This window comes from Bos grunniens, chromosome 26 (genome assembly GCF_055505025.1).
Source record: "Bos grunniens cultivar Pamir isolate PY7600 chromosome 26, Bosgru_T2T1.0, whole genome shotgun sequence".
NCBI lineage: Eukaryota > Metazoa > Chordata > Mammalia > Artiodactyla > Bovidae > Bos > Bos grunniens.
Window position 1 is genome coordinate 42319655 of NC_141190.1, and position 26802 is coordinate 42346456.

Consider the following 26802-nt stretch of genomic DNA (forward strand, 5'->3'; position numbering starts at 1 on the left):
GAAAACATCCAGTTAAAACTAAGAAGCATGATTGAATTTACATGTAAAGTTTAATTAAATAAAATGCCTCCAGATTAACTACAGAATAGATAAAGACATGTAATAAAATACATTGACAAAAAGTTGGAATAGCTGATGAAAACACTTATTTGATGAAAAGTAATAGTTAACAGACCAGCTATACACTGCAAGGTAAGAAAGTCATTTCTCAACTTGGCTGAACAACAGAATCACTGGGATTGATAAAAATTCAGATTCCCAGGTCCCACTCTGCTGAGCTTGTGTGTCAGTGGGATTGGAGTGGGGCCTGGAAGCTGCTGTCTGATGCCAGACCATGATCTCTGCTGGGAGGTTATTTCTCTCTCCCTGTTCTGAACACTCAGGTTCTAACATGGCTCATGCATCTCAGTTTATTCCAAGGGGGATGGCAGAGGACCCAGAGAAAACCTGTGGAAGAGACTGTCTAAGAGAAGCTCCATGCCGGGCACACCTGCGGAGCAGAGAGATGGTGAGTCAGAGCCAGATGGTGGCCTGGGTGGCTTGGCCCTGCAGGGCAGAGGATGCAGAGAAGCCCGGAAGACCCCCTGGGGATGGGATGGGTAGTCCCCAACCTGCAGGGCAGGCTGCTCTCCCCTGGAAATAAAGACACTCCATTTTTACTTCTGCTTAACAAGCTAGGAATGCACTCAGATCTTTATCTCATTTCATGGTTCTTACACATTAAAGACTCACGGGTCTCTATTTCAGGGGCTCTTACATATCGGGATATACCATAGTCGCCCCCAAGATCTTGTTGAACATGCAAAACCACAGACCCCAGTCCCAGACGTGGTGTGTGCTCCAGGGGTCCACTTCCCCGGAGATTCGAATGATGGAGGCTGGGTGAGGACCACACTTGGAGAAGCGCAGCTCTGTGCTGCTGGGGAGTCCAACCTGCTGAGGGCCTCGGTCAGCAGCCGGCCCTGGGAACTTTTATCAGTCTGGTTGCCTTTCTAATCATTCCTGGGTAAAGAGGAGATAATAAAAATTGCAGCTCATCAAGTGGCTATTCAGTACCTGGACCTTCATGCATACTTGGTTCATTCATTTCCTTAGAGGCAGGTACTGTTATCAGCATCCGCGTTTTGCAGACAAGCAGAGTGGGAGGTTACCTGCCCACACAGGCCACACAGCTACCGAGACGAGAAGCAAACCCAGAGTCCGCTGGGCGCTCTGAGACCCTCCCCTACCTGCTCCTGGGGAAGTGGAGGCGCCAGCGAGGTGTTCCCAAGCAAAGAGAGGTGAAGGGGAGGAGAAAGCTGATGGGAGAGAGTCCCACACTGTCCCGAAGATGTACAGCCTGGGGCGGGGCAGGGCACAGTGCCCCGGAGGAAAGCACAGCGCATGCGTCTATTGTGCAAGGGCTTTTTTTTTTTCCCCCCTCTGGTACCTTCGGCTCCACGCTGGCGATGACTCAGTGCAAAGCATCCTAGAGTCAAGAAATATTTAAGCTAAAATAGTAAGGAGCCCTGAGCTTACAGCTTTTGTCTTCTTAGATGTAGATGTTCTTGCCAGTGGGGATGGGAGGATCGAATGGGAAGTGATTTTGAAAAGAACAAAGCAAAGCCAGATGTTCCCCACGAGGCCAGCCAAAGTCAAGTGGATGACCCCAGCCATAGCTGAGGACCCTATAGCAACCTGATGGAGGACCCCCGGGAGCTATCGGGATGCGCTGTGGTTCCAGTTCGGTCCCTGTTTCCTCCTCCTTGGTAAAATGGGGACAGTAATCCGCGGTCAGGAAGTCCTGAGATGTCCGCTGCAAAGGGCTTAGCCCCGTGCCAGGAACCCGGATGGCACCTGATGAACAGTAGTTTCTGTCTGGTGATGACGGGGGTGAGGGAGATGTTGGCTCCGGTCACCAACGCTTTGGCGGGGACTGAGGGACTGCCTTTCTCCCAAAGACTGGCTCTCTGTGCAGCTCGTGGAAGGTTAGGGAAGGTGCGCTGGCCGCATCGAGGTGTATTTTGAAGGCGTGTGGTGCACGGTGTGTGACGACCTGTGGGGCGAGAGTGACGCGCAGGTGGTGTGCCGGCGCTGGGCTGCGGGGTGGTCGTCTCGGCCCCCGGAGGGGCCCGCTTCGGCTGGGGCGCCGGCCCCATTCTTCTTGACCAGGGGCGCTGTTCTGGGGTGGAGTCGTGCCTGGTGCAGTGCTCCCACGCCGGCTGGCTCATTCTCAACTGTGCGCCCGGGGAAGACGCTGGCGTCATCTGCTCCGGTAAATGGCTCTCTTTCCCGAGAGTTGATGTTTCATTTTTTTCCAGTCGCTTCCTCAGTTTCTCCTTGACTCACCTTGTTGTTCAGTCGCTCAGTCGTGTCCGACTCTTAGTGACCCCATGGACTGCAGCAGGTCAGGCTCCCTTCCCTGTCTTTCACCATCTCCTAGAGTTTGCTCAAACTCATGTGGGTTGAATTAGTGATGCCATCCAGCCATCTCATCCTCTGTCATCCCCTTCTCCTCCTGCCTTCAATCTTTCCCAGCATCAGGGTGTTTTCCAGTAAGTTGGCTCGTCAGGTGGCCAAAGTATTGGAGCTTCAGTTAGACAATCTAACTCTAACCCCAACCTTCTTGTGTCTGTTTGAGAAGCCAAGGGTGATCAGTCTAGGAAAGACTACTAGGTTTGAAGTGAAAAGACTTAGTCTAGTTGCAGTAATTGCAGATTCCAGCGAAAAATGATTATGTGCATCTTTTTACAAAAATTATTAAGAATTTCAAGAGCCAAGTGCCCATTCATGGATGCTTGGTGGGCAACCCAGAAGTGGACACAGTGTCCGTCTCCTGTGGAATTGACTATTCCATGACTTCCAGAGTATTCCATGACTTCCAGACTATTCTATGTGCCAGCTTCTGTCACAAACGAGTGGACTCACTTCTCTTGGTAACGACTGAGACTAGACCTGCCCTTCAGGAACCTTTCCCGCTGAAGGTGGCTCTGGCCTGAGAGTAGAATAAGGGGATGGAGGAGGATTTTGGTCCATTAAACCATCATTCCCAACCGTCTCATCACCTCCACCTCCCTGCCCAGGGTAAAGGCAGTTCTGATCCCTCCAAACTCCTGGACCCCTGGCACCCACTTCATGGTCAAACCAGGCCTGTCACTCCCAAGACCTTTCCTGTACAGGCAGAATCGGCTTTGTCGTGTCTGGGTGCTCCAGGGGGCTTGGACCGGTGATAGGAGGAGTCTGCTAGTCTATTCTACAGCATGTCCTCAAGGCCAAGCACCTAGGTTGGTGGTGGGGGGTAGTGCTGCATGCAGAGAGGGGCTGAGAGTAGCCCAGTTAGCAAATCATTGAAGTCGCTTACTTGGGGGGAATTGAAAACCACATTTCAAGTAGGATTTTGAACAGTTATTCTCAACCAGGGGTGATTTTGTCCCCCAGGGGATATTTGGCAGTGTCTGGAGACATTTTTGATTGTCACAAGGGGGCACTGCTAGCATCTTATGGGTGGGGGCCAGGGATGTTGCTCAACATCCTGCAGTTCTCAGAACAGCCCCCTTCCCCCGCCCCAGAGAATGTTCCAGAACAAAGTGTCATTAATGCTACAGTTAAGAAACCTTGCTTTAGAACCAGGCATGTACCATTGAATTTGTTCATTTTAATAAGGACTTATTAATTGATATTCATTGGTGGTAAATAATTAATCATTGTTTTACTAACAAAGCAGATTTATCTACAGCTCTGTCTTCAAATGTCAGCCTCAGTCCAGTTATTTTTCCAATAATTTCCTCTGATTCTCTCACTATGGAGTAAAGTTGATTAAGTTTCCTCTGTCATTTTTCTGGGGAGAGGAATAATCTCTTTCCAGTATGATATGTTGACAGACCGACTGAATATTTATTGTAATCTTAGCCTGCCGCTTTTTCCAAGCCCTCAAAGCCCAAGTGCTTTGAGTCTCTTGAACGGTTTTGCCTGAGAGCCTGCCTCAAGCTGTCAATCCCGACATGACTCGTTAATCTGGGCATAACCCATTTTCTAGACACCTTCTAGGGCTTTCTAGACACTGTCCAGTCACTATCCCTCGCCATCCTTACTAACTCAGGAGGGCTTGTTTTATGATCTCTGTTTTACAAATAAAGAAACTGAGGTTCAGGGGCAAGGTTAAGTCAAGGTCATGTTCCTCAACCAAAGTCACATGGCAAATATTCAGGCCTCTGGACTCCACATCAGGTATTCAGTCCCCTTCACCACATATACCTGCATTCTGGAAAAAATTGCCCTGAGCCTAAACAGAATTGGCAAATGTGTGGAGCTGTCTTTGTTGCTTTGCTGCTAACCTCACCCTTCTCCCCTACCTCATGTGCCCGCAATCTCCCCTCTCCCCCCACCAAACACACACACAGTCACACGCCCTACAGTCTGGCCAGCTCCCCAGCCGCCCTCATTTATTAAAACCAGAGTCTCCAGACCCACCTTCCCCTGTCTTTGCAACTCACTCTACCGTTTCCCTTTTCTTGAAGTGCTCTTCCCGCCGGGGATGTTGGAAGAAGGTCAGTGTATGTTAATTGGAGAAATGAGTGATTGACTGGTGGGTGGGTGAGGGGACCAGTTTGAATGGAGTAACCAGTTCCTGTGTTTCTCAAACAAATGATCCCGAAAGCGTGGCCCAGAGTTGCCTGTCCAGAGCAGAGACTCTCTTTGAGATCCCATTATCTTAAAAAGTCACCTGGAGTTGTACTTCCCAGTCATAACAAAACCACATTTATCGTGGTATAAAAACAGTGCTTTGAATATGTGACATTTGGTAACATTAAGATGCACCTGTTTAGCCTGCAAGTGTCTCCAACCCCAATCTCAGGTTGAGAAACAGGAAAACCAATCCTAGTTGAATGTGTTGTGTTATTCCTGAGTATGAAGTTCGGGGCTTCCCTGATAGCTCAGTTGGTAAAGAGTCTGCCTGCAATGGAGGAGACCCCAGTTCGATTCCTGGGTCGGGAAGATCCGCTGGAGAAGGGATAGGCTACCCACTCCAGTATTCTTAGGCTTCCCTTGTGGCTCACCTGCTAAAGAATCTGCCTGCAATGTGGGAGACCTGGTTTGGGAGACCTCGGTTCAATTCCTGGGTTGGGAAGGTATCCTGGAGAAGGGAAAGGCTACCCACTCCAGTATTCTGGCCTGGAGAATTCCATGGACTGTGTAGTCCATGGGGTCGCAAAGAGTCAGACACGAGTGAGTGACTTTCATTTTCACTTTCTTTTTTTCATGAAGTTTGGATTAAGATGTTTGTATTTCAGCAACTACTGAAATAGTCAGAAGGCCTTTCCTTCCAATATTCCTTTTTGGAGAAACCGTATAAAAGACTAATTCCAGGCTGAACTGCTTCACTGGAGTCTTAACAGTGGGATGATAGCTGAACCGTCCAGCAAGTGCAGGACATTCCAGAATCTTAACTGTCTCTGCTAGACCCAAGTTACAATCAGCTTTCTTTTCTTTCTCACAGATGATGAATACGAAACTTCAGGAGCTTTTGGTGAGAAACATACCTTAGTATATCTTTAACAGAGCACCCCAAGCGCCCCATCCTCTGATGATATTTGCCAGCATAACCCACTGCAGGAGGTGGGGGAGGGGCCGAAAACAAATAGTGAATTTAACCGAAAGGACTAAGTAAGGGAAAGAAAAGAAGTGGTCGATCCCTGGCCTTGAACCATGCATAAAACATTTTCTCCCCTTACTGTTTTGTTCTTGTTGCCTAGATGCATTTTAGAAAATTATGGAGAGAGGCTATGGATATGATTTAATCGTCATTCAAAGATATAATTAAACTAAAATCAGACACAAAAATCCTGACTTCAGCTGCCCCAGTAATGCCTGTGGCTTTGTGGGTGCTCATCATATCTTACGGAAAAACCCAAACGAACTTTTTGGCCAACCCAATACTACCAGTTTCTAGAAAGAACCTACCAGATATACGCCTGGAATCATGCTTTTAGCTTAACGTCTACTCCACGGGGCTATCATCGCATACGTACAATGCTCACCAAGAAACTTGGGTGGACTGTTTTTCAATGACAGCAATGATATCCCGTTTCTTCCTCTTTGCTCTTAGATGCTGAGATGCTGACACCATTTCCCGGGGGTGAGTCAAGGTTTTATAACTCCTCATTTGATATGATTTGGTGGGTTGTGCGCTTTTAAATGGTGAGTAGGTCCCAACCTTACAAGTACTACCAAACAGAATGATTTCATCTGGGGATTTCTATGCATTCTCATCACTCATAACCTCTGCCTTTTCTCAATGCATCAAGGAAGGCTCTGCCTCTACTCCATCCCTCTTTATCTACTTAACTCCGTCCTTCTCTTCCTCTAAGCCTCAGGTCCATCATCCCTCCTTAGAAAAGATATCCTGGAACCCCTACCCCTTATGCTCTCAAAAGATTATGAACATCTCCACTTTCACTTCTTAGCACCTTGCAGAATTGTAACTTTAAACTTAATGTTGGATCAATGGGGCTGCCTCCTCTAGTCTCCTCAAACTAAACTCTAAACTTTGGGCTGGGAAAGACCAGGTCTGGTCTGTGAATCATAGTAGCCACAGGGCCATCTACTGGGATCCAGCATGTGTTCAATAAGTCTTTATTGAACAGCTCAACAAACGGGTTAATGCAGAAAGTGTCCCTTCTCCTAACATGCAATGTTTTTTTTTTGGAAGACTGGCTGCAGTTGCAGCTGGTGAATGGGGCAGGCAGATGTTCTGGAGGTGGGGAGGTTTTCTACCACGGCCAGTGGGGCAGGGTCTGTGATGACCACTGGGACACACATGAAGCCGAGGTGGTGTGCCAGCAACTGAGTTGTGGGCATGCCCTGGCAGCCCTGGTGAAGGTCCACTTGGGGGCAGGGGAAGGCCAGTTTCTGCTGGATGGTGTGGACTGTACAGGAAGAGAGAGTTTTCTGGGACAGTGTCCCCATGCCGACTGGTACATCCGTAACTGCAGTCCTGGAGAAGACGCCAGTGTCATCTGCTCAGGTAACAGTCACCTCTCCCGCCAAGGATGCACATCCCATCATCCAGACAGCATCTCCACTAATCCCATCAGCAGAGCTTGCACTTGTGTGCAGTATTGTTGGAAGTGTGTGTGTGCATGTGTTTGTGCGTGTGTTTTGGTTTTTTATCATATATTTTTGTTTTTCTTTTTCCCCTCTTTGATTTGCCTTTGTTTTGTTCTATTAGTGGGGTTTTTGGTTTAGAGTGCCATAAAATCATGTGTGTAGACCATCTATGACCACTTGTAGGAGCCCAAAGTCAAGAGGCAGTTGTCAGGTGAGGCATTCAACTTGAGCGCAGGAATTTTCTAGCAAATAGATGTTGAAATGGATTTTAAACAGAGAAATATAATGGAATGTACTGGGGTTTCCATTACAAGGACTGGATTCCAAAGTGACTGTGAAAAAACACCGGAAGTCAGCAGTGACATAATCATTCACTGAGTGCGTTCTATTTCCACAGGGCATGGTGGGGAGCTAAAAGATAAGCTTTTCCCACTAAAAAGTATGCAGTCAAATGAAGGTGTAGAAACCAGGAGTTTAGGAAATTAGAATAGCGCTGAGTTTTGTCCTATTGACTGTCAGTCCAGGCCATGTATTGCTAATCACAAGTCTTTGACCAGTTAGTAATTGTCTTGATTGTTTTAGCCCGGGGTTTCTCAGCCTCAGCACAATGGATGTTTGGGGCCACATAATTCTCTGTGATGAGGGCTGCCCTGCACATTGTAGGATGTTTAACAGTGTCCTGATGACTACCCACTGAAGGACCACCCCTCAAACTGTGGCAACCAACAATGTCTTCAGACATTATCCAGTGTCTGCGGGCTGGGGGTAGGGGAAGTTGCCACTGATTGAGAACCAGTGGTCCAGACAAACAAATGAATTTCCACCAAACATGTGACTGATACTTACACAACCAACCCTGAAGTCACAAAGGTGTGTACCAAAGGAAACAAAGGAAATCATCTAGCGGATCTAGAGCAAATAACTGGGTCATTTGCTAAAAATCCCAGTTGTATTCAACCAGAATGACTGTATCCATGACAATGTAAAAGTTTCTAAAGTCCATTCAGGCAGCTCAAATATTGGTGGAAGTGTGTGTGTGTGTGTGTGTGTGTGTTTGTGCGTGTGTGTGTTTTGCTTTGTCATACATGTTTTGTTTCTTTCTTTTCCCTTTGATTTACCTCTGTTTTGTTCTATTAGTTGGGTTTTGGGTTTAGAGTGCCGTAAAAGCAGACAATTCTGTAGAGCCACTGGTTCCACCTGTTTCGTGTGTGTCAGGACCATCTGCCTCCTATTTGGAGACATTGCAGAGTCTCCGGGAGGAACTAGCATGACCACGATTGTGTAGGATGTGTTACTAGACACACTGGGCTAGTATGTGTCCGTGTGTCTGATGGTTAATTAAAGTCATCTGAACTAAGGCAGGGAGCATCAGCATTTTTATTTCCGGGAATCATAGTCTTTCATTTTAAAATTCATTTTGAATTGAAGCCTCTCTAGAAACAATATCCCTTTTCCTAAAAGCAATCTTTTCTTTCTCCATATATTAACAGAGACTGAAAATTTAAAGCCAGCATGGGGTAAATGCATGTTTTTGTTTTATTGACTTGACATTTTTCATTCTATGAACCACCCAGGAAGGTAATAGGTAGATCATAAAGGAAACCGTAGAATAAACAATGGGATGGATCAGATTGCCATTTTTTACTATCATTATTTGCTGTTTCCACTTTCCTGAGCCATTGACATGATCCCACCTGTAAGTTTTCATTTACAAAATATGCAGTATGCTCAGCTGGTAAAGAATCTGTCTGCAATGTGGAAGACCTGGGTTCAATCCCTGGGTTGGGAAGATCCCCTGGAGAAGGGAAAGGCTACCAGCTCCAGTATTCTGGCCTAGAGAATTCCATGGAGTGTATAGTCCACGGGGTCGCAAACGGTCAGACACGACTGAGCAACTTTCATTTCACTTCACTTCACTTCACTTCTCTCTGCCCAGTTTGGCTCATCAGTTCCAACCAAAAAAAAAAAAAACCCTTTAACTTTTAAGTCAAAAGGAAAATTTGCATCAAGTGAGTTGAAACTGCTATTGGGCCACTTTCATCCCTCCATAAGAGTTAGCTTCATTTTCTTTTCAATCATAAGGGTTTTAAGTTATCAACTAGTATTAATATTTTCTTTTTGCCAATGGAGTTGCTACTAAAAGCCTTATTGCTAACACCGTATTAAGGGAAAGTCTTGGTAAATCTTCGTGTAGCTTATGCAGCTGTTCAACCTATGTTCATTCCCACTATTTGGGCTCAGAATGAATATTTTACATCTTAACAGCCACTGAAGTCTTGACTCCTCTCCTTGAAAAGAATGCTAATGAGTCACTGCCATTGCCACAAGGTAGAAAGTCTTTTCACGTTGAATTTGCAATATTAGTCCTTATTTGATGCAAAATTTCCTTTTGACTTAAAACTAAAAGCTTTTCTGGTTGGAAATGATGAGCCAAACTGGGGAGGGAAAACATACTACATATGTTGGACATGAATCATCCATTTATTGATGGACTAGGACACTGCTGGGAGAAGGCAATGGCAACCCACTCCATACTCTTGCCTGGAAAATCCCATGGATGGAGGAGCCTGGTAGGCTGCAGTCCACAGGGTCGCTAAGAGTTGAACACGACTTCATGCATTGAAGAAGGAAATAGCTACCCACTCCAGTGTTTTTGCCTTGAGAATCCCAGGGACCGGGGAGTCTGGTGGGCTGCCGTCTATGGGGTCGCACAGAGTCGGACACGACTGAAGCGACTTAGCATTAGCATTAGCATTAGGACACTGCTGAGTCTTGCATCGTGCAACTGGTAAACTCAGTGGGAACGTGTTGAAGACAGGCGTGTATTACCCAGCTGAGCTGTGGGTTGAGGGAAAGACCATGGGTTTAGCAGTAGAATCTCCATGTTTGAGTTCCACTCTGCATTTTTGGGCTTCCCTGGCAGCTCAGATGGTAAAGAATCTTCCTGCAGTGCAGGAGTCCCAGGTTCAATACCTGGGTCGGGAAGATCCCCTGGAGAAGGGAATGGCTACACATTCCAGTATTCTTACCTGGAGAATCCCATGGACAGAGGAGCCTAGTGGGCTGCATACAGTTCATGGGGCTGCAAAAGAGTCAGACACGACTGAGCAACTAACACTTTCACTGCCATTTATTTAGTGTAGCTTTGGGCAAGCCATTTTTTTACGAGGATTAAAACATCTCTCTCTTTTCTTTTTTAATAAAGAGGACTAAAACATCTGCTTCACTGTGCTCCATTTGGGTTAAATGAGATCATGTACATGGAATGATAAGAGCAAACTTTATTGAGTGTCAGTGACACTTGGGGCATAGTTCTAGGTCTTGGCGTGCAGAGTTATTATTTAATTCTCTAGTTCGTTCATGATAACTAGCCCGCTCTCAGGGGGTGAGCATTCTTTGGAGCCAATATCACAGGTTGAAGCTACTACCTTTAGAGTCTCTTCCTCAAATCAATCAAATCAGCAAATATTTCTGAGAGTCTATTATGTCCAAGGGGCTGTATTTCAGCAGGAGTTCACTATGTTTCACATGTGGTATTTTTGACCTGTCACATCATTGATTTGTTAAAAATGATTAAGTAGGTGAGGTAGAAGTTATTTGATTTAATTGAACATTAAATATTTTCATTTATTTGTACCCAATAGGTGATGGAAATTCAGAAACTGTACTGTCAGGTAAGAGAACATTTTTGTGCTCTTTCCTGGGACATTTCTGATTGCTTGTCAAAATACAGGAGAAAAATAAATGAAAGAGTTGCTGTTGAGTTATTTTGCTGAGTGATTCATTATGTGTGCTGTGCTTAGTTGCTCAGGCATGTCCAAATCTTTGAGGCCCCATGCACTGCAGCCCGCCATTGATCCTCTGTCCTTGGGGATTCTCCAGGCAAGAATACTGGAGTGGGTTGCCATGCTGTCCTCCAGGGGATCTTCCCAACCCAGGGATCAAACCCAGGTCTTCCACATTTCAGGCAGATTCTTTACCAACTGAGCCACCAGGAAAGCCCAAGAATACTGGAGTGGGTGGCCTATCCCTTCTCCAGGGGATCTTCTCAACCCAGGACTCAAACCAGGGCTTCCTGCACTGCAGGTGAATTCTTTACCAGCGGAGCTACCAGGGAAGCCCAATTCATTATAACCTGCCCTTTATAATGTAGCTTGTATGGGGTGATTTTCAGAGTGTTGCTCCAGCTGATTCTTAAAAAAAAAGAGAGAGAGATAACAATGTCATTGTTGTAAACAAATACTAGAAACTATTTTGAACATCAAAATTTTGTAATTATTTTTTTAATTTAATTTTATTTTTTAACTTTACAATATTGTATTGGTTTTGGCATACATCAACATGAATCCGCCACAGGTATACACGTGTTCCCCATCCTGAACCCTCCTCCCTCCTCCCTCCCTGTACCATCCCTCTGGGTCGTCCCAGTGCACCAGCCCCAAGCATCCAGTATTGTGCATCGAACCTGGACTGGCGACTCATTTCATATATGATATTATACATGTTTCAATGCCATTCTCCCAAATCATCCCACCCTCTCCCTCTCCCACAGAGTCCAAAAGACTGTTCTATACATCAGTGTCTCTTTTGCTGTCTCGTATACAGGGTTATTGTTACCGTCTTTCTAAATTCCATATATATGCATTAGTATACTGTATTGGTGTTTTTCTTTCTGGCTTACTTCACTCTGTATAATAGGCTCCAGTTTCATCCACCTCATTAGAACTGATTCAAATGTATTCTTTTTAATGGCTGAATAATACTCCATTGTGTATATGTACCACAGCTTTCTTATCCATTCATCTGCTGATGGACATCTAGGTTGCTTCCATGTCCTGGCTATTATAAACAGTGCTGCGATGAACATTGGGGTACACGTGTCTCTTTTTTTAATCTTCATCTTCGCAACTTCTCAGAGTTTTCAAAATCCCTTAATTTTCATAAATGATACATTTCAGTTTTTCTTTGGAGGAAGCATCATTTGATCACATGTAATATTTGCTTATTGTATGAGTTGCTGCCTTAAAAGATTGCCATAAACTTAGTGGCTTAAACAACACACATTTACTATCTTACAGTTCTGAAGGACAAAAACAGGTCTTAGTGAGTTAAAACCCAAGGCTACACCAGGCATTGTTCGTTCCAGAGGCTCTAGAAGCGGAGATCCATTTCCTTGCCTTTTCCAATTTCTAGAGGCCACCTGAATTCTTTGGCTCATGGCCTCCTGCCCATCTTCAAAGCCAGCAATGGGAAGAATATTAAGACCCCAAACATATAATTATTGTAAAAAAAAAAAAACTGAGCACCCAAGCTTGGCCATCAAGCGTGAGACAGAGAGAGAGCAAGGGGCTGGTTAAATCTCACAGGGCTGAGGACCGGTGGCTGAGAGGTGGTCTAGCATCTGTCAGTCCCACTCTGTACAGAGTGGGAGGAAAAGGCAGGATTGTGTTATGTGGGGGCCATGGCGGTGGGTCTGTGTGTCAATGAATGAGAACGGGAGGTTCCTAAAGAGTCACCTCATATCTTTAAAATTTACGAAATAAATCAGAACATCTGGCCTGATGTCTGGGAAGTGGCCAACCTGGAAAGGTTTCACTGTTTCCCTGAGTCACTTGAAGAGGGGACGCGTCTTCCTGGTCATGGTGTGTGCAGTCACCACACAGGTCATTTTATCTTTGCATGGTGCGAGTCCATGCTCTCTTCCTTCTCCATCATCTGTGAGGCTGCCATGTCAGTTACACCATCAAATGATTCACGCCCTGAGGATGCTGATGTGATCTTCAGTGAGCCCTCGGACCTGCGTTCCATGTGGCTCTGTGGGGCTGAAACCCGCTGTGCATGTCAGATACACCCTGGATCTTTGGTACCCTAGGAAGAATGTAATACTGCTTCATCAGCATTCTTATATGGATGGCATGTTGAAATGATCAAAATTTGGATGTATTGGGTTAAGTAAGGTACATTACTGAAATTAATTTCACCTGTTCCTCTTTACTTTTTAAAATGTGGCTGCCAGAACATTTTAAATTGCCCAGGTGACTCATGCGCTGCGCCTGGTGGACAGCACTTCCTTCCTCCACGTCAGTCCCTGTGTTAACTGCCCCACATGGATTTTCTTATCTGATCCTCCTGACAGTCAAATAAGAAAACTTCTGTAATCTCCCTTCTCTCAACAGGGAAACTCATACTCAAATAGGTTAAATATTATCCCCAAAGGCAGTGGAATGATAACACAGGCAATCTGACTTCAGAGCTTAGAGATTAATCTCTGAACTATTTTTTTCTCCCTAAACCACATTCAAATCCTATTAACTACTAAGAACACTGACTAGGCATGCGGCCTATTCAGAGATTCTGAGATGAGGAAAGTGAAGAGTAAAGAGAAGGGACCTCTCCAGTCCCCCACCCCAGACCGGCAGCTGCCATCCCTCCTCTGGACTCACAGTTCTCTGTCCTCACTTAGCTCTATTCCTTTCCTGTACAGTTGTGTGTCCATTCATCTCTCCAATGATGTCATCAGCTTCCGGGAGCAGAATCCGTATCTTTCTCATCTTTGACATTGTCCCCAGCCAAACACACACACACACACACACACACACAGGGTCTCAAGAATAGCATCTGCTGTTTGATAGGCATTCAGTGCTCATTAAATGAATACATAACTAAATGCTTGAATAGTGAATACTGCTCCACCGATCCCAGTTTACAAATGTGCATTCACTTCCAAATGTTTACAAAAGAAAAGGTGGGCCCAGTCAGTTCTTCCATCTCCTGTCTAAGTGGCTCAGATTTCTTCTGAAATTGGAGGGGCATGGCCCAGGCTCTTGGCAGGATGGTGCTCAGTGCCAGCTGCTGGTCTCTGGGTTTGGAGCGCCCTCTCCTGCCCCCCAGCTGTGGGACCCTCACCGGGTTTCTCTCCCCCTTGGTGCTTCAGTTTCTGTTCTGAAACATGGGCTGATGACTGTGTGTTACAAGGAGCGTTTGTGAGCGTTAAGTCAGTGAGTTTGTGTTAAGAGCCTGGTGCCCAGTCAGGCACCGTGAGCCTGGGTTTCTGGGCCTTGAGGTGTGTCCAGTGCGATAGTGTCTCTCTAGAAGAGGAGATTCTGCCCCATGGTACTCAGTTGGGTCAAGAGCGTGCAGCAGGTCTGCTCTTTGCTAATGGCCTCAGCCATTGTGTCATCACAAGTCCTCCCCCCAGCACTTGGCTGCCTCCAACTTGCTTTCTATCTCTACGGATGTGCTACATCTGATTAGTTCCTATAAGTGAAATCATACAACGTGTGGTATATGAAATCATACAACATGTGCCTTTGGTGTCTAGCACAGTGTTTTCAAGGCTGATGGTTCCTTTTTAAATGCTCTGTATTGAATGAACTTGTCCACAGCTAATTGAATTCTTCTCCTGGAAATGTGAAGCAGGTGAATAAAGTCCTTCTCTTTCTGTGCTGTGTTTAGTCACTCAGTCGTGTCCGATTCTTTGTGACCCCGTGGACTGTAGCCTTCCAGGATCCTCTGTCCGTGGGATTTCCCAGACAAGAATACTGGAGTGGGTTGCCATGCCCTCCTCCAGGGGATCTTCCCAACCCAGGAATCGAACCTGCATTGCAGGCGGACTCTTCACCATCTGAACCACCAGGGAAGCCCCCTTGTCTTCCTGTTTGGTATTAAACGTCAGGAGTCATTTCTCTTATACTGTTGCTTTCCCAGCAGCTCTCTCAACTTCTGCCGTCCCGGAAGATGTGAACTACCCAGCTGTATCCTCAGGTAGGTCAGTGAACTGTGAGGTAAAGCAATGAAGATGGGTGTGGTACGTTGTTACATGCCACTTCAGCATTTTAAGCCCAGAGGAAGGATGAGTTGTAGGTCAGGGCCGGGGACAACTCACTGCCAAGGGCTCTATAGGCAACGTGGTGCCCAGTGTCACCTTCGGAACCAGATTTTAAGCTCCAGAGGACAAGGGTTTTATCTGCCTTTCTCATCACTGTATCTGCAGCACTTGTCACAGTGGTTGGCACATTAGAGGCACCCAGGGAAAGTTCATTGGATCAGTAAATGAATGTGTAAGCCCTGCATGGGTTTCTCAGGTGGCATGGTGGGAAAGATTTCACCTGCCAGTACAGGAGACACAAGAGATGCAGGTTGGATCCCTGGGTCAGGAAGATCCTCTGGAGTAGGAAATGGAAACCCTCTCCAGTATTCTTGCCTGGAAAATTCCACAGACGGAGGAGCCTGGCAGGCTACAGTCTGTGGGGTTGCAAAGGGTCAGACATGATTCATCGACTGGGCACGTGAGCCCTGCATGTGTGGATGGGCTGTCTGGCCCTGCTGGGGTAGCTCTGGTCTTAGTTAAGAACAGTCCTTCTAGACGGTGCATAGTGGCGGCAAGTCCCTCTGCTCAAGAGACCCAGGCATCACTCTGGAAAATGCTGGTAGCCCCCTGTTGGTGCTCACATCCCTCCTCAGAAAGAAGTGCTAGGATTTCACATGTGAGCAAACTAATGAAGCCAAATTCCACCAAATATTTTTGTTTTTCCATCTCAGCAGATAATGAAGAGTTACCAACTGACATACCAGGTATGGCAATGATTTCATCACTGGATCTACAGATACACAGCCTTACCGTGCAGATGGGTGGTACCTGGATGGTCATGTCATCAGATTACACAGTGTCTTCCGAGGGGTCGACGATCAAATCTGTCTGGATACTATGATTCTTAGAACTTTTGCCCGATTCTTCCATGATTGTTTTATTACTGCTGAGCATCCTTATGCAGAAAGGGGACAAGGCTTTGGTTGGGGGCGGGGGGTGGCGGGCAGCAGAACACATTTACAAGTTTTCTAACAGCAGCCTGAAGGTCACCCCAGCCTCATTAGAAACAGGTCATTTGTTATGACATGTGGCCAGCCCAGAGGTTCTGGTAGTGCTGTGGCATAGCTGGCAGCTGTTCACCAGCTGCTGGTTGAGTCCTTTTCCAAAGTGCTCTTGTGTCTGGTCTCAGAAAGAGATGCTTTGGTCCTAATCACCGTTTCCCTGCTGTTCTAGTTCTACCTGTGGTCGACTCACCAGCACAAAGTCGAAGAGCCAGTTTTCCTTGGCCCAGCCCATCAGGTCAGAACCTTCCTGGCAGGATGTACCACTGCTCTCGTGAAACCCTGGGGGGATTATCAGAGCCCAGGAAGGACCCTAGGGAGTTGCACGCTCAGAGGCCTCAGAGGAGCTCAGGGCAAGACCATAGTAAGACAAGAAGGGTCACGGCCTCCAGGACTGGGGTCGGTCAGCTAAGCCTCCGTCATGGTTTCAGCACTGGATCATCCTTCTTTCCAGAGAAACATTTTAAAGTTCAGAATACACAGAGAAACAAGAAGTCAACAACCACATTGATGTCCCCTTTACCTGGACATGACTGATGCTTACATTTTATTATACTGATGTTTCAGTCTTATCAAAAAATAAAGCATTATAAAAATTATAAAGATAAATTGAAGGTTCCCCAAATTCCCCAACTCCAGGCTCTGCTCTCTCCTTCCTCAGAGAAGCACTGTCCTGAATTCTGTGTTTATAGTTCATTTTTAACATTTTATGAATAGGAATCATGTCATCTTGGTGCATGTTATTTTGTGGTTTTCTTTCACACAAATTACATTAGTCCCTATATATCGTTTAGTACCTTTTATTCTTTACTCGCTGCACATTTGTGAGATTCATCTATGTTGATATACACACATATATGAAAATATACACATCTCACTGATTTGAGCTGCTATAATATTACATTTTTTGAGTAAGCCATTTATTTTCTTTTCCCCACTGATGGAGATACGTTTTCCTAATTTTTCACACCTGTCCTGCAGATGTCAAGTCCTAAAGCTCCAAATCCATAGTCTACCATCTAATCTGCTTTGTTGAGTAGGTGGTAAAGAGCACGCCACTGAGCAGGGTAATTATTAGGCAATTCTTGCCTAGAATGCGCTCAGACGTGTGGAGTAATCTAAGGATTACCTTTAATTTGTAAGCCAGACAAAGGGTGAGTTCCATAGGGAAGTCTCATGAACTAACCTTGACGTTCTCTCCCGCAGGAGACTGGCCCACGCTGAGGCTGGTCAACGGCCCTGGAAGATGCTCTGGGCGGGTGGAGGTTTCCTACCAGGGCAGCTGGGGGTCGGTGTGCGGCGAGGGCTGGGGTCTGAAGGAGGCGCACGTGGTATGCAGGCAGCTGGGGTGCGGCTGGGCGGTGTCCGCGCCTCCCGGTGCCCACTTCGGCCCGGGCTTCGGGAAGATTCTCCTGGACAATGTGCACTGCAGTGGCGAGGAGAGCCACCTGGCCCTGTGCGCCCACGACACCTGGTTCAATCACAGCTGTGGTCACGAGGCGGACGCTGGGGCCATCTGCTCAGGTGAGGGGTCCCAACGACTCCCCGACAGAATGGATCATGACAGCAAATGAGCAGTGAGGCAGGGACCCCCTCCCAAGAGGGCTGGTGGTTTCCTCTGCACATTAACAGTTTTCAAAACCTGGTCCCCTCCAGGGGGATTTGGGCTATCTCTATGTCCCATTCTGTTGTTGTTCATTCGCTAAGTCATGTCCGACTCTTTGTGACCCCATGGACTGCAGCACACCGGGCTTCCCTGTCCTTCACCATCTCCTGGAGTTTGCTCAAACTCACGTCCATTGAGTCGGTGAGCCCATCCAATCATCTCATCCTCTGTCGTCCCCTTCTCCTTGTGCCTTCAATCTTTCCCAGTGAGTCAGCTCTTCACATCAGGTGGCCACAGTATTGGGAGCTTCAACATCAGTCCTTCCAATGAGTATTCAAGGTTGATTTCCTTTAGGATTGGCTGGTTTGACTCCTAATCCTATCTGGCTAATACTGATCCTGTGAGATAGAAATGGGGTGAAAATGACCGTGTTAAATCATGCTTTAAAGCAGTTAATGGAGGCTGGTTTGCCTGGTCCATATCGCTTGAAGCCTAAAAGCTTTCCCAGTGCCTAGTTCAGTGGCCATGCAGACGGAACTCACGGACGTGCAGCGCTAACCTGGCTCTCCTGTGCTCACGCTCTCCTCTAGGAAACCACCTCATCCTGGGCTGCTTGGCCCCTCTTCTGGGCAGCTGCTAGAGGGCAGATCCCAGGCACTCTTTAGGGGTGGCTTGGTGGATAGCTCAACACTGAAATGCAATACCAGCAAAAAAAGGGAGTTAGAAACTAGCCAACTACCCTGTCACCTGGTACAGTAATCCTCCCCCATCAGAACTAAGTTCCCAGGCCATTGCAGGTGTCTGGGGCCACTGAAGGAGTATAAGTTAATGGTCACTGGGACTTCCCCTGGTGGTCCAGTGGTTAAGACGTCATCTTCCAATGCAGGGAGTGCAGAGTTGATCCCTGGTCAGTGAGCTAATATCTCACATTCCTCATAGTCTCCCCCGACCCCCAAAAATCATAAAACAGAAATAATAAAGACTTTTAAAATGGTCCAGATTAAAAAAAATCTTTTTAAAAATGGTCATTGACTTTAGGATGTAATAGTTTTCTATGATTATGCCCACTAGTCATCACAATCACTTTTTTGAAAGAAAATGACCATCTGTCTTCTGGAGTGATTAGATCAGAAATTTATCCCCCTGGAGTCTGTAAGATCTGATCTTCCTTAATAAGCAAAGAAACGACACCAGTTAAAAATGTATATTTATATGATTTTAGAGTACTTTGATCACTGGGAAAAAACTATGGGGCCATTTCCATCACTCCTTTTTATCCTAAAACAGCAGTTGTTGTTTTAAAACTTTAATGAGCATCAGAACCGCCCAGAGGGTTTGTTAAGACCCAGATTGCTGGGCCACGCCCCCAGAGTTTCTGATTCAGTAGGGTGGGGTGTGAGAATTTGCATTTCCAACACGTTCAGGATGGTTATGCTGCTGGTCTGCCGATCACACTTTGAGAACCACTGTCTGAAAACAAGGAATCTTTCTTATTCTGATAATTAGGAGCAGAGTCATCATCTTCATCATCCTCATTGTCATCAGCATCACCTTGGCCGTTGTCGTCATGGCCATCATCTTCACCATCAGCACTGTCATCCTCCTCACCATCATCAACACTGTCACCATCAGCACCTCCACTGTTGTCAGTGCCATCAGTATCAGCACCGTCGTCACCAGCACCACCATCATCACCATCATCAGCAAAAACTAGTCTGTCTGGTAAGTTGAACTTTTTATTTGTGAGTCACTTCCCTGGTTGTTTTTAGTTTATGTGCTTTTATGGAAGGAAAGTTATGACCAACCCAGATAGCATATTGAAAAGCAGAGACATTACTTTGCCAACAAAGGTCCGTCTAGTCAAGGCTATGGTTTTTCCAGTGGTCATGTATGGATGTGAGAGTTGGACTGTGAAGAAGGCTGAGTGCCGAAGAATTGATGCTTTTGAACTGTGGTGTTGGAGAAGACTCTTGAGAGTCCCTTGGACTGCAAGGAGATGCAACCAGTCCATCCTAAAGGAGATCAGTCCTGAAATATTCATTGGAAGGACTGATGCTGAAGCTGAAACTCCAGTACTTTGGCCACCTCATGCGAAAAGTTGACTCATTGGAAAAGACTCTGATGCTGGGAGGGATTGGGGGCAGAAGGAGAAGGGGACGACAGAGGATGAGATGGCTAGATGGCATCACCGACTCGATGGACGTGAGTCTCAGTGAACTCCGAGAGTTGGTGATGGACAGGGAGGCCTGGAGTGCTTCTTGTTTCACTAGATACACGGAAATCTCTTATTTCTATCGCTGTCCATGGTAGGGGGAATAACACAGGTTCTTGTTGGGAGAATCTAGGAATTCAGGCAGTTTCTTAAAGAAAGCTTCACCTTTTGGAAAAGGGGAGGATAAAGTCTTCCTGAGGGGACTTGAAATTGAAGACTATTCTGGCTCTTCTTGCTATCTGGGTGGCTGAGGACTGCGTGAGCTTGCCTGATTATAAAATAGGGATGTGACCACCTGGAAATGATAAAGGATAAAGGGAGCCTTCCAGAGATGGGAGGGCAGACCCCAAGTGCCTCTCCTCCGTGTTCCTCCCAGGGGCCTGGGTGGCTGTGAGGCTGGTGGGTGGTCCAGGGAGATGCTCAGGCCGCATGGAAGTTCTGGTCCAGGACACATGGGGGACCGTGTGTGATGACTTCTGGGACCTGGCCGAGGCTGCTGTTGTGTCGCCAGCTGGAGTGTGGCCAGGCGGTGGCGGCCCCCATGGGGGCACACTTTGGGGTGGGTTCTGGGAAGATCGTGCTGGATAACATGCAGTGTGTGGGCAGCAAGAGCCACCTGGAGCAGTGCATGCACGGGGGCGAGGCCGGGCACAACTGTGGGCACCAGGAGGATGCCAGTATCATCTGCACAGGTGAGTGGCTGGCATCTCCCAGGACGTCACCGCTTTTATGCCCCTTCAGACATCTCAGCCCCTATTCACACCCGTTGTTCAGCTGTTCATAATAAGCCAAGCTGATGTGTTTCAACCTTCAGGTGCTGACGATCCACCAGCCCTGACTCCTGTCCCCGGGTCTGAAGCTGCTTCCTCTGCCCACACACTCACAGGTAGGTCCTCTGTGCCTACTGTATTTGCTCTCAGCCCTATTAATCTTCCAGAAGACACCACTGTAAAGATACTTACTATAGTAAGTACAAACCAGTCAATCCTAAAGGAAATCAACCCCAAATATTCATTGGAGGGACTGATGCTGAAGCTGAAGCTTGAATACCTTGGCCACCTGATGCAAAAAGCCAACTCACTAGAAAAGACCCTGATGCTGGGAAGGATTGAAGGCAAAAGGAGAAGAGGGCAGGAAGAGGATGAGATGGTTGGGTGGCATCACCGACTCAACGAACATGAGTTTGAGCAAACTACGGAGGATAGAGGAGTACAGAGGAACCTGGCGTGCTAGAGCCCATGGGGTCACCAAGAGTCAGACGTGACCTAGTGACTGACAACAAAAGATGCTTAAGGGAATAGCAGTTACTGTGCAAGGACTGCTGATAACAAAAAAGGGCAGGGTATTTGGGATGCTCATCCATCACCTGACATTCCTGAATGTTCCTTCCCCTTCAGTTATTTATGGGAAATCCATATTGTATCCTGCTGATTTAGGAACTGAATCTACTGTTAGTCGATTTGAAAAGGATCCAAAGGAGTTAAAGGCGTTATTAAAAGCAGACAATATTTGTACACCTGTCAGGTGGTGGTAACTGGGCGAGCTCCCTCAAATTGATGTTCACAGAGGCTGCAAGGATGCAGAAGGCAGCAGAGCTCCTGGTGCTGAGGCAGCCCGTGTGGGCACCTCTCCCCTGACATCTGACTTGTCTGAGTCACCATCTTCTCTGGCAGAAGCCTTCAGCACCTGCAGGTCATTACTGAAGGCTGAAGCCAACTCCATCGGCAACTAGTTAAAATTGAAATCAGACATCAGTTCTTTACACTGAACATTCAGTTTGTTGGGTTAATTGCCATTTGACATTTTAAACACTGATTTGGTCCAACTGACCCCATAATTAGATGGCAGTAAGAAGGTTTGCTTGGATTGATGTTTTATGAGACAAAACGAGGTACAAGAGCTGCTCAAAGATGCCATGTTTGTCTCACGTTGCTTGGGTACCATGCAGTCTAGGCAGGTTTGCCAAACACCTAGGGAGAGCCGGAGAAGTCCATTCATTGATATGAATGCTGCGTCTCCATGATAGAACACAGCTGGTTGTTTCCTGAAAGGGAAAGAAGAGATGGCAGCAAAGAGATCCCACAATAAACTCATGGAGAGAGCACGGATGCACCGACCATGGGGAATATTCTAAACCCTCATCTTAGAGACTGGATAACTGAGCTTAAAGATGGGGGAAGAGAGGTCTTCCCTGCCTAGAACTTTGTAGGGAAGCCAGTGGAGGACCCAGTGCCTTGTATTTGAGTCTGACTTTTCAGAATGTTCTCATTGCAAGGATTTTCCTTTCCTACGTGGGGTTAGGAGGCTCCTGATCTCGAGCGATGTCCTGTTTGTACCTGTTTGCAGGTGCTGGACTGTCAGCTACCATACCCACAACGGGCCCTCCCAGCCTTCACTCCACCCTCCTGCCAGCAGGTAATGCCTTTCTGTGACTTGGCCAGTCCTGTGCTTAGCATTTTCTGAGAAACTAGTGTATGCCATGCACAGAATTAAGTGTGGTCCACAGTAATCATAAAGGAAGCTGCTATTCCCAGCATTTCACAAGAAAATAAACAGAGACCCAGAGAACACAGTGAACTGCTCAAATAACTAGTCACACAGTCATAAGTGGCAAAGGCTGGATTCACCCAGACCTGTTAACTACAAGGATCATGTTGGCTTCACTGTGTTTTTCATGTTGGCTTCACTGTGTTTTTCATGTTGGCCTGGATAAAAGCTACCTAGACAAGGAGAAGGTATGAATAAGGACTAATTGCTCATGCCAAGACTATTTGAGAAAATTATATGGAAATGTTAAGTATATTATTAAGCTGTCTACGAAGCGAATTTATTATAATAAAGGATATGATAGATAAAATGTTAATTATTAATTCAGATTTTCCATGTTTCTCATCACTGTTTCATTTGGGTAAAATCGATCTCCTCAACTGGGCCTTCCCATGAGCTGATAAACCCTCCATACAACCATTCTTGGCATATTTCTCCAAATATGGTCTAGTACAATCTTTTCTTGCCTGGAGAATTTCATGACAGAGAAGCCTGGCGGGCTACAGTCCATGGGGCTGCAGAGAGTTGGACATGACTGAGCAACTCACATTTTCACGTTTTTCAGTCTTTTTGACATTGCCACGTAGCTGGGAGGATGTTGTTTCCATCTTACAGTTGAATTATAAGAAAAAGTGGAGTCAGGGCCAAGCTTTGGAGCAGAGAAGTGACGTCACTGTTCTGGGAGCTCAGTTGTGCCCCTGCAGTGGGAGCCCTAAACTACAAGCCTGAAACAAGGCTAGGAATCCATTTGGAAAAACAAGCATCCTTTTTTATAATTAGTTGGACAACTGCTTAAAAAGAAGTAGCTTTTCACTATTGATGGGAGCTGCCCCTCTACCTCTACTTGGTGAGCTGACATTTCTACAAGTGCATCTTCTGTGTGATACCTTGATAGCATCACCAGGTAATCAAGGAGTGTGAGTTGCTCAGTCCTGTCTGATTCTTTGTGACCCCACAAACTATATAGCCTTCCAGGCTCCTCTGTCCATGGAATTCTCCAGGCAAGAATACTGCAGTGGGTAGCCATTCCCTTCTCCAGGGGATCCTCCCAACCCAGGGATTGAACCCACGTCTCCTGCGTTGCAGGTAGATTCTTAACCATCTGAGCCACCAGGGAAGCCCAGTAATCAATGAACAAATCCTTTAAAAGTGACCTGGGACTATCCACTCCCTGCTCTGTTGGGCTGATTCATAGAAGACAAGTCCTCCCAATGAAAGCAAATAGAAAAGCCAAATAAAGTAAAGAAAGCTGCAAAGCCTATTCTTTTACTCTTGGTGATAAGGATTATGTGACCCAGAAACACCATTTCTGAATAGTTTATTAGCACCTACCCACGTACCCCAGTAGAGGAAACCTTCCTGACCTCAGAGAGCTGCGTCTCAATGCCTCTCCTCCTTGTTCCTCCCCAGGGGCCTGGGTGGCTGTGAAGCTGGTGGGCGGTCCGGGGAGATGCTCAGGCCGCGTGGAAGTTCTGGTCCAGGACACGTGGGGGACTGTGTGTGATGACCTCTGGGACCTGGCCGAGGCCGCCGTCGTGTGCCGCCAGCTGGAGTGTGGCCAGGCTGTGGCAGCCCCCACAGGGGCCCACTTTGGGGCAGGTTCTGGGAAGATTGCGCTGGACAACCTGCAGTGTGTGGGCAGCGAGAGCCACCTGGGGCAGTGCGTGCATGGGGGTGAGGCCGGGCACAACTGCGGGCACCTGGAGGACGCCAGCGTCATCTGCGCAGGTGAGCAGCTGCTGTCAGTACCTGCCTGGAGGGCTGCTCCTGTGGCCTCCCTACTCACCCCTACACACACACACATACCCCAGTGATACACACACACCCCACAGCCCAGCCTCAGGATGTCAGTGGGCCAGGCAGGCAGCCTGGCTCCTTCAGGTTGTTCAGCCACCCAACCACCCCCTTAGCTGCAGCGATTGCCGAATATGACTTATAGGCTGGATCTCAGCTCAGAAGTGGCTGGTTACGTTTGAAAATTCTAAGCTGAACTTCAGTTCAGTTGCTCAGTCATGTCCTATTCTTTGCGACCCAATGACCTTGAATTTAGCCAAATCAGAGTGTTCGGCATAAAAATCCAAATTCTTACATTTTGTGGCAAAAATAAAAGTAGAAGTGCATCAGGTTCAAAGCAGCAAATTCTCTTGTTGCATTAACTGACTGGACAGTCAGCTTTCTGGACAGGGCAGAAAGCCCTGCCCCTCTGGACACCGAACAGCCTTCCTGTGCACACGACTCCCACCACTCAGGTCCCTTGTTTATCTTACCCCTGTGGGTCCTCACTAACGTTTGTGCGTGTGACCTCGGGGTGATGGACCAAGTTGTCAGCTGGAATGCCAGGCCTTCCACATCTGGGCCTGGTGACCTCCCCAGAACTATGTGTCCCTCTGGCTGACTCTCTGCCCCCCAGTCTTTCCCGATTCTGCCCCACTGGTGACTTGAATAACGTCCCGACGAATGACGAGCTCTCAGGCTGCACCTGCCCATGTGGAGCCACCCTTGTCAACTCCTGAGGCACCCAGGGAGCAGTGGTCCCTGAAGATGTCCCGGGACAGCCCAGGTTTGCTGCCTGGTCCTGTGTCCCAAATCCCCAGAAAATGCCAGGCTTCTCACGGGCAGAGTCTCTGTCTGTCTGCCGCCCACCCCTCTCTGCTTGTAGGATGTTCACAGTAGACGTTCTCCCATTAAGACGTGGTAACATGCATAGTCTGTCTCCATGTTGCAGGTGCTGATTCCACAGCTGCTCCGGCTACAGGTAGGGCCCGTGTTATGTCTTCTGCTAGACTCTGCATGATGTGAGAAGGTCATGAGGCTAAGAGTCAGATCCTGGTTTGATTTGCAGCTTCTTTCTTTCACTCATCTGTTCATTCAACCATGTGCCAGACTCTGTGCCAGTGAAGCACGGGGGCCATGCAGTGGTCAAAGCCCTGGACCCTTCTTTCATGGGGTTTACTCCCTAATGGGAGAGACAGCATGGCATATGACCCCCTCAGTTAGACGACCACAGACAAGACATGTCATCTCTCCTTCCCAGTTCATCTCCATTCCTCTTCATTAAAGTGGGAATAATATGGAGAATACAGAGTAAGCTCATGGACTGCGTGTGCTCAGTTGCTCAGTCGTCTCTGACTCTTTTGTGATCCCAGGGACTGTAGCCCACCAGGCTCCTCTGTCCATGGGATTTCCCAGACAAGAATACTGGAAGGGGTTGCCATTTCCTATTCCAGTGGACCTTCCCAACCCAGAGATCGAACCTGTGTCTCCTGCATTGACAGATGGATTCTTTATCACTGAGCCTCCGGGGAAGCCCCTGTTGCTGCTGCTGCTAAGTCGCTTCAGTCGTGTCCGACTCTGTGCGACCCCATAGACAGCAGCCCAGCAGGCTCCCTCGTCCCTGGGATTCTCCAGGCAAGAACACTGGAGTGGGTTGCCATTTCCTTCTCCAATGCATGAAAGTGAAAAGTGAAAGTGAAGTCACTCAGTCGTGTCCAACTCTTAGCGACCCCATGGACTGCAGCCCACCAGGCTCCTCTGTCCATGGGATTTTCCAGGCAAGAGTAGGGAAGCCCCAGGTCACGTATTAGATGATACCTAAAGATTCCTGGCACCTGGAAGGTGCTCACACAGCCATGGTTCCTTCCTCTGGTCATGTGCCCACCTAAAGGAGGGCATGTGGGGATCAGAAGGCCCTGAGCTGTTGGAATCTGATCCCAACTGGTTTCTCTTCAGCTGAATAACCATGGGCTTCCATGGTGGCTCAGATAGTAAAGAATCTGCCTGCAGTGCGGGAGACCCAGGTTCAGTCCCTGGGTCAGGAAGATCCCCTGGAGGAAGAAATGGCAACCCACTCCAGTATCCTTGCCTGGAAAATCCCATGGACTGAGGAGCCTGGCAGGCTACAGTCCATGGGGTCACAAAGAGTCAGACACGACTAAGCGACTTAACTAACTTTTCAGTCTCCGTGTCATTAGAACAGGCACATTGGATGCCGTGCTCCCTAAAATTCTATGCTTTTGATGTTCTGTGACTAACAAGGAGGGAAGAAATAGCCACATAGGTTAGCTGAATTAAGTGTACACCAGTGGGAAAGCAAAAGATGGTTGTTGAAAAACAGAGATGTAAGTCTTACAATAGAAATTGAGAGACACCTTACCCTCTAACATTTTGTTATGAAAAATTTCTGATATACAGAAAAGTTTGAGGAATATAACCATTAACTCCTACCTGGATTCTATGATAAATTGATCAATCCATCTATCATTCATCAACTTACCTTTTGTTAAGGTTTTATTTATGTGCTGAAGGTTCACCCCTGTTAAGGTCCAGTTTGATGAACTTTGGTGATTTGTACACGGTTGTGTAATCACCACCGCGGTCAAGATGCACAACCGTTCCCTCAGCTCCAGAGGTTCCCTCGAGCATTTCAGACCTGCTACCCTCCTCCCTGCCCTCTCCCCCAAGGATTTGCTGAGTGACTCTC

General features: G+C 47.2%; 1 protein-coding gene across 1 annotated transcript in view; it reads left to right on the forward strand.

The window, feature by feature from the left end:
• The first annotated feature begins 477 nt into the window (after positions 1-477).
• The window catches only part of LOC147344470 (scavenger receptor cysteine-rich domain-containing protein DMBT1-like), a 100131-nt gene continuing 73806 nt past the window's right edge, over positions 478-26802 (forward strand). The window contains 13 exon segments of the mRNA XM_086378085.1: positions 478-508; positions 1096-1332; positions 2060-2254; positions 6689-7003; positions 14794-14850; positions 16130-16321; positions 17164-17481; positions 18288-18293; positions 20152-20269; positions 20271-20467; positions 21999-22004; positions 23733-24050; positions 25048-25077. Of these exon segments, the coding sequence (XP_086234211.1) occupies positions 478-508; positions 1096-1332; positions 2060-2254; positions 6689-7003; positions 14794-14850; positions 16130-16321; positions 17164-17481; positions 18288-18293; positions 20152-20269; positions 20271-20467; positions 21999-22004; positions 23733-24050; positions 25048-25077 (2020 nt within the window).